Source organism: Hermetia illucens, chromosome 1 (genome assembly GCF_905115235.1).
Source record: "Hermetia illucens chromosome 1, iHerIll2.2.curated.20191125, whole genome shotgun sequence".
In the NCBI taxonomy this organism is placed as follows: Eukaryota; Metazoa; Arthropoda; class Insecta; order Diptera; family Stratiomyidae; genus Hermetia; species Hermetia illucens.
Genome location: NC_051849.1, coordinates 13,261,640 through 13,275,703, shown reverse-complemented (window position 1 = coordinate 13,275,703; position 14,064 = coordinate 13,261,640). Strand labels below are relative to the sequence as shown.

At 45.4% G+C, this 14,064-nt stretch overlaps 1 protein-coding gene across 1 annotated transcript; it reads left to right on the top strand.

Annotated features, from left to right (window-relative positions):
* Positions 1-8,112: 8,112 nt before the first annotated feature.
* LOC119646534 lies at positions 8,113-9,159 on the top strand. The gene is made up of 5 exons (XM_038047000.1): positions 8,113-8,289; positions 8,418-8,474; positions 8,573-8,683; positions 8,740-8,899; positions 8,963-9,159. The coding sequence occupies exons 1-5, from the start codon at positions 8,248-8,250 to the stop codon at positions 9,157-9,159; spliced, it is 567 nt and encodes a 188-aa protein (XP_037902928.1). The 5' UTR covers positions 8,113-8,247.
* The last annotated feature ends 4,905 nt before the right edge of the window (positions 9,160-14,064 follow it).

The following is a 14,064-nucleotide window of genomic DNA, read 5'->3' as shown; positions in this document are numbered from 1 at the left end:
TTATTGGTCCCTGGTTTTTTGAGGAAAATGAGGTTACAGTAACAGTGAATTCGGACCGGTATGTAAACATGCTACAGAATTTTTTTTTCCCACGGTTAGAAAATTTGGATTTGGGGGACACTTGGTTCCAACAAGACGGTGCAACAGCACACACTTCAAGAGCATCGATGGCTGTTTTGAGGGAACACTTTCCAGAGCGCCTTATCTTAATTAGAGGCGATTTGGAATCGCCGGCACGCTCTCCCGATCTGTCCCCTTGTGATTTTTTTCTATGGGGTTTTTTGAAATCCCGTGTTTATGTGAACCATCCAAGAACCCTACAAGATTTGAAGACCAACATCCAAGAAGAAATTGCCAACATAACACCTGCTATGCTAACAAGAGTCATGACAAACGCCAGAAATCGGTTCACGCAATGTATGGAGAATGGGGGACGTCATCTAACAGATTTGATCTTCAAAACAATGTAAATAAAAACTTTAGACATGTACCTACATTATAAAAAATAAATAAATATTTTCCGATGCATACAATAGTTTTTATTGAGTTTTGAAAAAAGGAAGTTATGCTGTACAACATATAAAACAGCAAGAATTCGTTTTTAGAGGTTTATTGTCTGCTTTTGAGTCTCATGATTCCTGGAACTTTCCGAAAGGAGTACAAATGCATGATAATAAGGTCATCACACAGTTGCAAAAACAAATTATTACTTCAAAGGAATTGCACATTTTCATTAGGTTTGATATCTTAACTAGTATCTAGCCGCATATCCTTTCATTTTAATTACTTCACGTAATCGCCCCGATGAACTGTACTAATTTTTGCTGTATAATCATAGAACATTGTATTCCACTCTGCCAGCTGACGATTTCTTAGTTGTTCTTTGCTGCTAATAATAGTGAAACGCATTTTTTTCCTCAGATGATCCTAAAGATGTTCAATGGGGTTCAAATCTAAGCTTTGTGATGGCAATTTCATACAGTGTGGGATGTTAGACAATAAAAACAACTAGGAAGGGACTTCCCGCCTTATTTTCATGACGGAAATCACTTCTATAGTGCAATCTAACAAAATTCTCTCTCTCGGTTTGAAATTACCAGCATTTTAAATTTCAAACAAATTCAAACAGACTAAAAAGCCCGCGCCATGTTGTGTGGCGTCACAACTCGAGAAGAAAATTCAGTAACCCGGCAACTGGCAGTTACTCAAAAAAATATAAAACTGTCAAAATTAATTGAAATGTCAAGGAGGACGATGAAATATTGTTTTGTGCCTTACTGCACAAATAACCCCACGAAAAGAAAACCGCCAAAAGCTTTTATGGATATTCTAAAAGGAGATGTTCGGAAGAGGTGAATTGTCCGACGGTATCCAGTTTCAGAATGTTTAGAATGTTCAAATTACCGTCCGATCAGGAAGAAGATTTTTGAAGGCATTCTTCACAACAATATTCGCGAAATCGTTGAAATAACAGTGAATCAAGCCGGATTTGTCAAGAATTGCGGAACTACTGACGCAATACACGCTGCGTCGTTACTCGTGGAGAAACATCGCCCTCTTTACATTGCATTTCTGGATCTAGAGAAAGCATTTGACCATGTGTCACGCAAACTCATCTGGTATGCTCTACGACAACACCTAGTACCAGAAGAACTCGTACGCAGGGTTCAATTGCTCTACCACGATCCGGAAAGTAAAGTTCGAAGTATGGTGGGTGTATCAAAACCGCTTCGTGTCCCTGTTGGTGTTCATCAAGGAAGCGCCCTCTCACCACTCTTCTTTGTTCTTGTTACGGACACCGTCACACGGGACATCCAAAATCCAACGCCCTACACACTGCTTTAGGCAAATGATGTTTTCCTAGCATGTAATAGCAAAAATGATCTGGAGCAACTTGTCCAAAATTGGAATAATCGCATCATGCAGCACGGTCTCAGATTGAATCTAAATAAAACTGAATTGTTGACAACCGATCTCCATGAAACAGGCACAATCACTGTCAGCGGCAGCGACCTGTCCAGAACTGAGGAATTTAATACTTCAAGTGAACGCTATCAGCCAATGGAGAACTGCGTTATGAAATTGCTTCACGCATTAACGCAACCTGGGTGAGATGGCGTTCCACAACTGGTGCTAATTCTGATCGACGTATCAACGAACGTCTCAAATCTAAAATTTACCGCAATGTTGTCCGTCCTGCCGCCTTCAATGGTTCTCAGTGTTGGCCAACTATAAAAGACAATGAACGGCACAGTGCGGTAATGGAGACGAAGATGTTGCTTTGGACTAGTGACGTGACACGTTTTGATCACATCCGAAATGAGGATATCCGTGATCGTTATCGGGTTGCACGGATCATGGAAAAATTGCGAGAGAGGCGTCGTCGATGGTATGATCACGCAATTCGTACTAACAAGAATTCATTTGCGAGGATTGGTCTGAACATCGATAGTAAGTGACCAAAAGGCAGGCCGAAACAACGGTGGCTTGATACGCTGGATGGAGATTTAAAAGCCTGGAGATTGCACCCAGATCGGGCATTCGATAGAGCCAAATGGTGAAACCAATCTCGACGAGCCGACCCCACTTGTGAACGAAAGTGAACACGGCCATGTGAAAATTCGGTATACCGACCAACTTGATGAAACTCACTAAGCTGACCCTGACCAATGTGTGAGGCCAAATTAGAACAGCAGGATCACTCTCGAGACCATTCAACATCAACAACGATCCAGCCCTAGAAAAAGTGAACCATGGTGCTAAGATAAATGCGATAAACCCAAGATGTATAAACTGCCTTCATTCAGATCGAGCAAGCAACGCGAGATCTTGGACTGTACATTAATGATGGTAAGGACGAAGTACTTGATTGCAATCTCAGCACCAAAAATCAAAAACGCAACAGCATCAAATGGCACTAGTTAAATGAGGCCGTTAATCATTTCTCCTATTTAAGGTCGAAAATCACCCCTCAGGGGTCGTTAGCGACTTTGAACGGGTCGGTTACGATACGGGGTGTGACGTCCCCGAGATGCCCGAGTAAGTAGTTCTGCCCCCTAGCTGGCAGCATACCTGCTTCCTAGGTAGTAGCCTCGAGAAAGCTTCTCGGTGAAGAGCGAACCGCAAATGACCGGTACACGTCGGGACACACTGGGGGTCTCCGGAGCCGTCGACAACTCTCCGTCGGCGTCGACGGGGTGATGTGAGCGTAGATCTGCCAAGGTGGTAGTTGCGACGTGTATCAGGAGCCAGCCCCTTCGGGACCCTAGTCGGGAAGTGTGCATTGAACCGGTGTTAGTAGACTGCGTTGCCCCGAGCGAGCGCTGATCCGTCCGGGAATTCCGGGATCAGCTAAGCGGATGGATTTGGACACAAATCGAGTCGAAGTGCATTCGACCGTGCTCGCTAGAGCCGAAGAGGAAAGGCTCATCAGAAAGTGCGCAGCAGTGGTGAAACGTATGCGGTCGGCAACGTTCCTTCAGAGGAACGTTAGCAAAGGTGTCAAAAACGGGTTGATGGAACTGGAGGAACTACTGGACCGCATTTCCTTTTATAGACGAACGTGGAGAGCAGCGGAAGACCATTGTAGAGCAGAAACAGTCACACTCCCCGCTGAGAATGCTGCTTGCATCAAACGAACCGCAGATAGCCCTCTGCAAAGTGAACTGGGAAAAAAGCGGAAAGAGGACGACGTGCCTGAAGGAGACTTTATCGAAGTAGTCTCCAAGGCCCAAAAAAAGAAGGCGAAAAAAGATAAAAAGAAACAACGGACTCCGTCGCCAGAGACACGTCTGTCCAAAAACAAGGAGGCTGGCAACCCAAAACCAGTAGCGGAAAAAACGAGGAAACGAAGAAGGACTACACCGTCGGCTCTGCTCATTAAGCCGACGGAAGGCAAGACATTTGCGGAAGTCCTTAGTCAAATCCGCTACAGGATGAAACCCGAGGAGAATGGAGCAGAGGTGTCTTCGATACGAAAAACGAGTGGTGGAGTTCTCGTCGAACTGGGCCCAAAGACGACCAACAAGAGCACGTTCTGCGAAGCGGTCAAGGGGCTATTGGGGGAGAAGGCTCTTGTTTCCAGCCTAGAACCCATGTGCTCTCTAGAAATACGGGATCTTGACTGCCTCACAGAAAAGGCCGAATTAGAGGAGGCGCTAAAGCATGAATATCCAGAGGTGACCAATGCCCGGGTAGGTATTACCTCTGTAAATGCTCCAGGCCAAAAGCTAGCCGTGGTGGAAGTCCCCGAGCAATATGCGAAGAAACTCCTTAACAGCGGGAGAATCAAAATCGGGTGGGTAGTATGCAGGGTTCGAATGCGGATAGTCCCCACCAAGTGCTACAGGTGTCTGGACTATGGACACACGTCAGCAGCTTGCAAGGGTCCGGACAGGAGGACAGCATGCCGGAGATGCGGCCCAGCGGGTCATCAAGGGAAGACTTGCAAGGAAAGCGAGAGTTGTGTTCTCTGCAGGGATCGTGGCGCGTCTGGCGAAAGCGTCGCACACACTGCCGGCTCGGGACGGTGTCCGATCTTCAGGGCGGAATTGGAGAGGGCTAGGGTGCGAACGCCATGATCCGCATTTTGCAAATTAACATGCACCAGAGTGCAATCGCTCACCAGTTGCTAGCACAGTTCGCTGCGGAAGTAAATGCTGATCTAGTGCTGATTAGCGAGCAATACCGAAACAAGGACCCATCCTCATGGTATCTCGACTTATGGGGCACCGCTGCCATCTGGGTTCAGGACGACGTTCGACTTCGTGTTCTTGCCGAAGGCCGGGGGGACGGATTTGTCTGGATCCGGTGTTTAGGGATAACGTTTTTTAGCGTTTACCTGACGCCGAATGAGTCGATTCCGGACTTTCAGCGCCGGCTTGATGTTCTGGAGGACGCCGTTTCGAGCACGGAGGGACGAATCCTGGTTGGCGGTGATTTTAATGCCAGGGCTCTTGAATGGGGCATGCCTCAATCAGACTCCAGAGGGAAACGGATTCTGGAAATGGCGGCGAGAACCGGGCTCGTAATTTTAAACACCGGATCCACGCCAACATTTCGGCGCCCAGGTTGTGAAGGAAGCATTCCTGACATCACTTTTGCGTCGGAATCTCTGGCATCATCGATGGACGGGTGGCGAGTCCTAGAAGACTTCTCGGCAAGTGATCATCGGTACATTGCGTTCGAAGTGTTTGACGCTACTTGCCGGCGTGCACCAACACGACGTTCCCCCTGCGTGTGGAATGTCGCGAGGGTGAACATCGGAAGGTTCGTCGAAGCTCTTGGAGCAGGTAGGGCCGCGTTGGGGGGCACTCCGGGGGGTGGTGGTGTCGCAGTTGACACCGTCGTAAATTCAGTGATGAATCTGATAACGCCGGCGTGTGAGGCTTCCATGCCCCGGAGAGGGCCCCAGGCGCGACAAGCCTTCTATGTACTGATGGACGGCAGAAATTGCCGACCTACGGAAGGGAGTGTCATAAGCTCCGCCGTTTGGTACAACGTTTGTACGCCAACGAGGAGGCATGTGCCATAAAGGCACAATATAGATTAGCAAAAAGGAGACTCCGCAGCGCTATAAATAAAAGCAAAGCTCACGGCTGGCAAAATCTTGTTAATGAGGTGAATGATGACCCGTGGGGACTTGGCTATAAGCTTGTCATTCGGAAAATCGGGGCTCCGCGGAAGCCCTGCATACTGAGCACCGACCAGATGGACCGCATTGTGTGGGCATTGTTCCCCAGACACCATGTACGGGTTGATGTAAATAGCGCAGAAAGCGTCGTGGATTGCCCCCTTTTCACAATGGAAGAACTCGAAGAAGCGGTTCTCATTATGAAAAACAGGAAGGCGCCAGGTCCTGATGGCATCCCGGCGGAAGTTTGCAAACTGGTGTTCCGTCAACGGCCAGAATTACTGCTCGAAGCGTTCAACGCGTGCTTGAAGGAGGGCATTTTTCTTTGTCGCTGGGAAGTGGCCAGACTCGCGTTGATCAGTAAGGGTAAAGGAGACCCGGAGCTCCCGTCTGCATACCGACCGCTGTGTATGCTTGCCACGGCCGGAAAAGTGCTCGAGAAGCTCATCAGGGGTAGACTCGCTGAAGCGATCCGTGCTGCCGGGGACTTATCCGCAAGGCAGTTCGGGTTTAGAACAGGGAAATCTACAGTGGATGCTGTTATGGAGGTCGTAGATGCGTTTAATCGAGCCGGGGCACACAGCCGCCGATCTCGACGGACAATGCTCCTCATAACGCTTGATGTCAGAAATGCCTTCAATTCCGTAAGATGGACAGATATGCTAGGCACACTAGAGAACTCCTTTCACGTGCCAAGCTATCTCCTGCGGATATTGAGGGATTATCTGAAAGACCGCTCCCTGTTCTATGAGACGCTAGAGGGCCAGAAGAGGATGGAAATCACGTCGGGAGTAGCGCAGGGATCCATCCTAGGGCCGGACATCTGGAACGCTTCCTACGATAGTCTGCTGAGACTCGATATGCTCGAAGAGTCGCGCCTGGTCGGTTGTGCAGACGACGTTGCGGCACTTGTTGCCGGACGCCCTGTTGAACAGGCGCAAAGCAGACTTGGCATATTGATGCGACGGGTAAGCGGATGGATGACTGCTCACGATTTCAACCTTGCGCTGGAAAAAACCGAAGTAGTCATCCTGACCAGAAGGAGAACCTTGCGTCCCATCGATCGGCGAATTGACTATAGAGTCAAAACCAGCGATTAAATACCTTGGTTTAAAGCTCGACTCGAAGATGGGCTTCTTCGAGCAAATCAAAGCAGCCGCGGACAGGGCTGCAGCAGGAGTCGCAGGAGGCAGGGCGAATGCGTCTGCTTATCACACCGTCTCAGAACCGGCTGTGATGGTGATCGCGGGAGGGATCCCCGTTGCCCTCCTTGCCAAGGAGCGCAAAGCTATCTACCGCCACGGGCGAAACCTTAAGAGAGGTGGTTGCCCGTTATGAACGTGAACGCACCCTTACCGAGTGGCAACTTTCTTGGCAAAATGAGCCAAGGGGCAGATTCACTGCGCGGCTCATCGACCCCATCAATCCGTGGTTGAACCGAACGCACGGTGAGATTGATTACTTCCTTACCCTAATTCCAAGTGGGCATGGTGGTTTTTAGTTTTACCTGCACGACACTGAACACACCTTTTTCTCTTGCGAGAGGTGGAACGGCTTTCGACAGTAGCTTTGTGCAGACACAGGGGAGCTCTCTCCAGACAATATTGTCAGAGAGATGGCAGCTGGAATCGTATTGCGCGTTCGGGCTCTTCTTATTGCGAAGAAGATTGAACTCGACCGGTGAAAGGATCGGACGGTAAGGGGTTCCCTGAACTGACAACAACTCCCTTCCTCCCCTCCCCTCCCGTTGGTGAAAGGAATTCCCTGACTTGAAGGCTCCCAAAGCTGGGAGAACGAGAGGGCTAGCCCGAAGTAATATGTCAAACGGTTCCAGGCTAGTTCTCTGATGACAGGGAGGTGTTTAGTTGGTAGTCCGCCAGCGTGCTCTGTGCGTAAACTGTGGTCGGTGAGGATGATCCAGCTCGGAAAGTCTGTAAGGCCAATATCTATGGTAGAAAAAGAAAACATGGCAGACCCTGCGCCTTTAATAATAATGAATAACAATTGACTAGGAAAAAAAACAACCCCTCCTTTAGGTGGTTTAATTAGGTTCCCGTTTATCATTTATCATATTTAAGCATGTGGTTCGTTCAAGATCAATCCTACCATAAAGTTCATTAATATGCATTCAATTCCAGAACTTTGACACTAATTCTAATATTAACGCCATCGTAATTGTCTCGTGCCCATCTAATGTTTACCTAGACTTTTTTACTTTTCGCTGAATGAAGTTCAAATTGTAAAAAGACGGCCATGAAACCATAACGACAATTTTTTTAGGCACCGAAATAATAGCTTTAATAATCAGATGCGATATTTGATTGACATATGAAGCATTTATATGTTCAAAATGATTCTGATTATAATAATGAAGTGAGAAACGGGCACTCGTGCCTGCTCCCCCCGTCCCCTGTGAAAACACATCCCCCGGAAATTGTGAAAAGTCCAGGTTAAGCGAAATTCAATGCACAATGCACGTTTTGTGTGGAAAGTTGGTGGTCCATAACAAACCATATACAAACCTACAATAACACGAGGACGGCATATAAAACTCAGCGTGTACCAATTTTCCGGGAAATTATCGTCGACATCCATATTGGCGCATCAGATCAATAATGTTGATTTTATTCGTAACAATTGCAGTTCTCGGGTTTATTGTAAGTGCCAATAAATCATGTCGAAATGTGTTTTCATCACATCGTGTCGATGGTGTGATCTGGAAATTATAATAGTTAAATATTACACGTCGAATGTTTACTCATATTCTCATTTCATTCGTTGCTAGGAAACAGTCGATGCGAACCCCGAGGCAGCTGCTTGTTCTCAAATCCCTCCCCATTCGGTAAATATAATATCTAGGATATCGCCGGAAATTGCTCCTACTATGCAGATACTCGTATCTTTAATTGTAAAATTTCATAAATTATTTTCATGCCTTAGTTGATTTTCAATTGCTGCCACCATCAGATTTTATTGAGCGGTTTCGGGCCAGGATGTATCGATTTAATTGTAGCACATTTACAACCAACCAATCTTGCTCCAATTTCATTGGTAAGGCACCAGCAGGAAACGTCTTATTTAAGAAGATACAATTTCATCCATGCTAGTGTCTTGCTGAGTGTATTTTCAGGCGGAGTGGCGTTTTGACCAGCAATGAATTTGTGTTTGACAAGGCCAAGGAGAATGTTCAAACCATCTTCAACCAAACGGATACTGCCATGTTTATTCCAATATTGAGTAATGGTCTGGAGAAATGTTCTAATATCGGTAGATTTTCCGAAATTTAATCTTAAGGACGAAGGGAAAAATCAAGTTTTTTTCAAATTTCAGTTAAGGAAAACATGGAAACTCCAGTTGAAGTCTATTTGCCTGAGGATATATGTGAGCCAATACCTGCTATAATAGCGCAATGTACACTGGTGGATTCAATTTTAAAGTGCCCAAAAGGACAGTGGGAAGATTCCGCCGCTTGCAATGGTGTTCGCGATTTTTTCACGAATTGCAAACATCCGTCGTTTAAATTCTGATTTCCACAATGAAATCTACTTTAATAAAAATCAATTCTTTTCAAAACAGAACGTGTCCTTAATAGATAAAATGAAATTAAAGGCATACTATTTTTCGAAAGTAGTCCCACTTTTGATATCAATTCGACATAGAGTGAGCGACCATAAAGGATCATAGGTTTATCTGTCTGCCAATCTTCACCTGTCTGTTCTTTTTAAGAATTAAGGAAACGCCTACAAGCATTACTTCGCGGGTAAGACTGCGCCTTACGCGACCAAACCTTTCGCTCTTTGCGCGCTCCGCATTTCCAAGTTCCGCCTGTATCCTTTTGATTGCTGAGTTCACCGCGCACAAGTTTGCCTCCATTTTGGCATTTTCTCGACGATGTTCTGAGGGTTTATTCTGATTTTTAAAGAGTCTGCTAGACTGCTCCTCTGTGAACAAAAGGGTGGACAGTAGAACATAGTATTTTCCGGCCCCTCAGGTGTGCAACCACATTCAAGGCAAAAGGAAAAATCATCCAACCATCATGTTCTGACAGGAATTGTGTCAGGTGGTAGTTTATCTCGCCGTTCAGCGTTACAGAATCGACTCCTCAATACGGGAAATCAGAGTGTGGGCCCAGCGATCCTCACCTTAGATGGCGCTAAACGCGCTGCACAACGTTAGCGCCACTAAGCGTCAAGTCATGTTTACCATCCTCCGATTGCTTTCACATGCTACCAGGTGGGCTGAAAAATTCTTAGGCTAACATAGAAAAAAAATCGCAGATCTGGAGAATAAGGTGGATGCGGAAACAATTCGAAGCCCGATTTATGCAATTTTGCCATCGTTTTCATTGATTTGTGACACGGTGAATTGTCTTGATGGGACAGAACTTTCTTTTTCTTCAAATTGGGCCGGTTTCTGCAATTCCATCCTTCAAATGCTCCAATAGCTCTCAAGATACTTGAAGAATATTATACCAAGGATCCCAAAAAGCTGATGTCACAGTGTTGCCAGCCAGTTGTTGCATCTTTACACACTTTGGAGTTGGTTCACCATGTGTATTCCGTCTATTCAGATGCGGATCGTGATGATTCTGGTTTGTCGATTGTCACATATCGACGCATAAATTCGGGTTTATGCAGGAACAGCTTCAAATATTGTTCAGAATTGTCAACACAATGTTGTTATTGGTCGATTGTGAACTCGCGCGGCAACCACTTTGAACAAAGTTTTCGCATACCCAAACATTCATGAATGATATGTCTACCATGTTCCTTTGATATGTTTAGAGCCTCAGCTATCTCGATCAACTTCACTTTGCGATCATCCAAAATTATTTTAGATGTTTTTTTTTATTTTCGTCGGTAACAGCCCCTTTGTGGTGTCCACCCCTCGGCGATCATATCGCCCCCTTTAAACTAAGCAAATTACTTCTCAACGCTTGATTTTCCTGGTGCAAAGTCCGAATAATGTTTATCAAGCCAAGCCTTAGCTTCAATAGTATTTTTTTTGCCAAAAAGCAATGCTTTATTAACTCAAGAAATTCCTTTTTATCCGTTTTCTTCAAACTAACAAACGTTGCTTCACTCAAAATGCTCTACCCCGCAAGCTAATCCAACAGCTATCAAATTTGTACATGTATCTTTTGAAGGATAGGATTAACTAAAGCTCATATGTATTTAATACTAGTAGCGCTATCTGTGTGTTAGTCTATGAACTTTTCAGCCCACCTGGTAATGCTTCCTCTCAGACCGGTGCTGCTTACTTCCGACCACCATTAATATGCAGCTGTATCTTTGACCTAAAATGTTAGACATCACCGGCGCTAACGATACACTGATCATCATAATCGCGTTAATCATCACCAGCAGGTATTTGATAACCGGCTTTGAACTGATAATGTGAAAACTAATCGTATTCCTTTTCCTACGGTTGGTAATCAAGACCGCTTCTGCAACCGATTCCGAAACCGATTATCGTAGCCTCCTCTGGCACAGGATAGAACCCTACACTGAGCCCTGAATACTCCTGCCGTGACGCCCACCCTCATCCATATCGTACCAAAATGTCCATTCCGTGAAGTAATTTTCGAGGAGCTTAGACTAATAACTAGAAGCAGCCAATGAACCTTTTATCCACTCCCAGCTCTCTGTCCAACTCTTGTTTATATTTTTGCATTCCTTTTTATGCGGGGAGAAAAGCGCCATTACTATATCGAAAAGAAGATGCGGACCGGTTAGTTTTGATTCCCCCTTTCATCTTCTTCATAACATCTCTGCCCACTGCTTCCCAGGGATTTTCGTCTGCCGTCGTCTGTATAGCCTGCTTAAGGCTACCTCGAAAGTTCGCGTATTACCGTTTTTCGTCAAAGTGCGGTCTTCCTTTAGATCGTTTACTGATCCTTCTTCCTCAAAAGCATCCAGCCCGCAATTCTAGGATTTCTTCGTTCAACCAATAGTTTGACCGCCCATTTACGAGAATTCGCCGCCTCGGGATGGCAGCATCGTATTCTCTCATTATGTGTCTCATCATTTGTGCTACCCTTTCTAAAGCCGCATCATCAGGATTCCCATCACGGGCCAGCCCTGATTTCCAGCTCCTCGAGAACGCACGTCACTGAATGGCCCATTTTCGATCTGGAGAAAAATTGTCTGGTGATCGCTATGAGCGAGCGCTAATAAACCAAAACATTCTCTTCATCAATGTGGTGCTCACATATGTCAAATCGACTGTTCAGCCCGAGTGTGTCCCTCGAAAAGTCCCTAAATTTCCAGTGTTTGCTAGCACCTAATCTAGCTCCGCAAAGCCTGGAGCAAAATAGGTAATGTTCGTAGTTTGACTCCCCCAATCCACAGCCCATGCGTTGATCTGCTATAATATGATTTTGGAGTTTACACTTTTTGCATCCGAAACTAGCCTACCTGGCCTGATGGAGCATAGCAACTGTATATGTAAATGCTAGTGCCTTGACGAATCCAACTTCCGGAAACTCCATCTCTTCTTGATTTCCACAGAGAAAGAAGTTTGTCCGAATTTATCAAGGACAAGCACAACATGCCATAAAGAATGTGGTAAGGGGATGAGAGTCCCCTATAACAGATCGCAGGAGGATGAAAGAAATTCCAAGGAGAAACCGAAAGCTGCTAGCAGATCATTTAGTGGCGCCTAATTCTACCGCTATCGAATTACGGCAAATAAGAGATTAATAGAAAAGGAGGGGAACCGCCTAGGGAATCAACAGTCTCCTAAGCGACAGAAAGGAACACAGGCAATTCCGAAAAGCGGAACTAGACATTTAGAAGGGGGAAAACACATGGCCAAAGTGCGATCGTCGACTAGTGTAGGGCAACCCAACGAAAAAACAAACACTGAATGGATCAAGATTATCAACAAAAAGGCGGAAAGGAAAGCAAAAATGTGAATTATAATGCCGCCTTGCCGGTTACATCTGTAGCCCAGGCACCACTCTTATTGTTGCGATAAGGCTTGCAAATTATGGCCAGTTTGACTCGTTTGTCATATACGGTTTCTAAGAGTAGGTCTTGCGTTGCTTCACAATGATCGAAATTGATTTGTATGAACCATTTGTCGCGTCCAGATAGTTGAGTGGTTAGAGCATAAGGCTGTCATACGAAACGTCGCGGTTCAAATCTTACTGATGGCAGTAGAATTTGTATCGTGATTGGATGTCGAATATCAGGCTGTGAATGAGTACCTGAGTCAAATCAGTGTAATAATTTCGGGGGAGCGCAATGCTGACCACATTGCCCCCTAAAGGGTACTACAATCCTGTTGTGTACCGTAACGGTCTTGAATGAAGTGCTCTAACACACTTCAAGGCCCTGATCCGATTGGATTGTTGCACCAACGATTATCATTATTATTTATATCATCATCGATTTGGGATAAAATTAGCTGAGTAGCTGAAGATGTATAGAACCTGGAAATACCTGGTCTGTTGCAGAGGGCCCACATTTTAAAACTCTTTGGAATTCTTCCTGAGCCTTAGCCTGACGACGAAGAAGATCACTTCGACAAGTACTAAAGCTATTGTCTGTAGTGCGTCACTAACTAACTGCCAGGTGTGGGGATAGCTTCTTCAGTGAGTAATCTGCAAGACTGCAAAGTTCCTACACTTTCCTCTCCTACCCCCTCAGACGCTGCGGTGGCGTGTAGCCATTTAGACTGAAGCTATCCATCCCTCCTCCTTTCACAACCGGGCTTGGAACCGTTTACGGCGGAGTTTTTATTTATTTGGTCTTGAATGAAGTGCTCTAACACACTTCAAGGCCCTGATCCAATATGGATTGTTGTGCCAACGATTATTATTATTATTTTATTTATTTATTATATTTATTACATTATACTTAATATTATTTCCGAGTTGTCATAATATCGGCAGATCCCGAGTTTTACCTAATACTAGCACTAAGTGCCAACCATACTATTTAAATTATAAATGGCGCTGGCGATGATGACCGGTGGTAGGATAATGGGAAATCCTTCGAGAACTCCCCGCAGCATCGCGCACGTACGCAGAATAGCATATTTCCGCATGGTTTGAACCAGACTGTGTGAGAGTCCCAGAACAACAATTTCGCATGAATTAATTGATTATTATTATTTTTTGTATCTCAGAGCTCGTCTACCATCGTGTTCTCAACAAATCGATTTCCGGTGCATATTTTGAAAGTGGCTGATGTTAAAAACACATCATAAAGTGGATTTCGTGAAAAACACATTCCTTGATGGGTATTTCGGAGGGGTAATGTGAACACCTGCGGTCTTTTTGAGCGCTTAGTGGCTTGCGACCGCTCCGCTCATCAAATGGCGCCAGGCATAGACCCAAGGGACTTTCACAACTTTTCAGCGTGGTAGAAGTTCCATCGATCTCAGACTGTACAATTGATTAAATCGACATAAGAGGATCTGGTCTT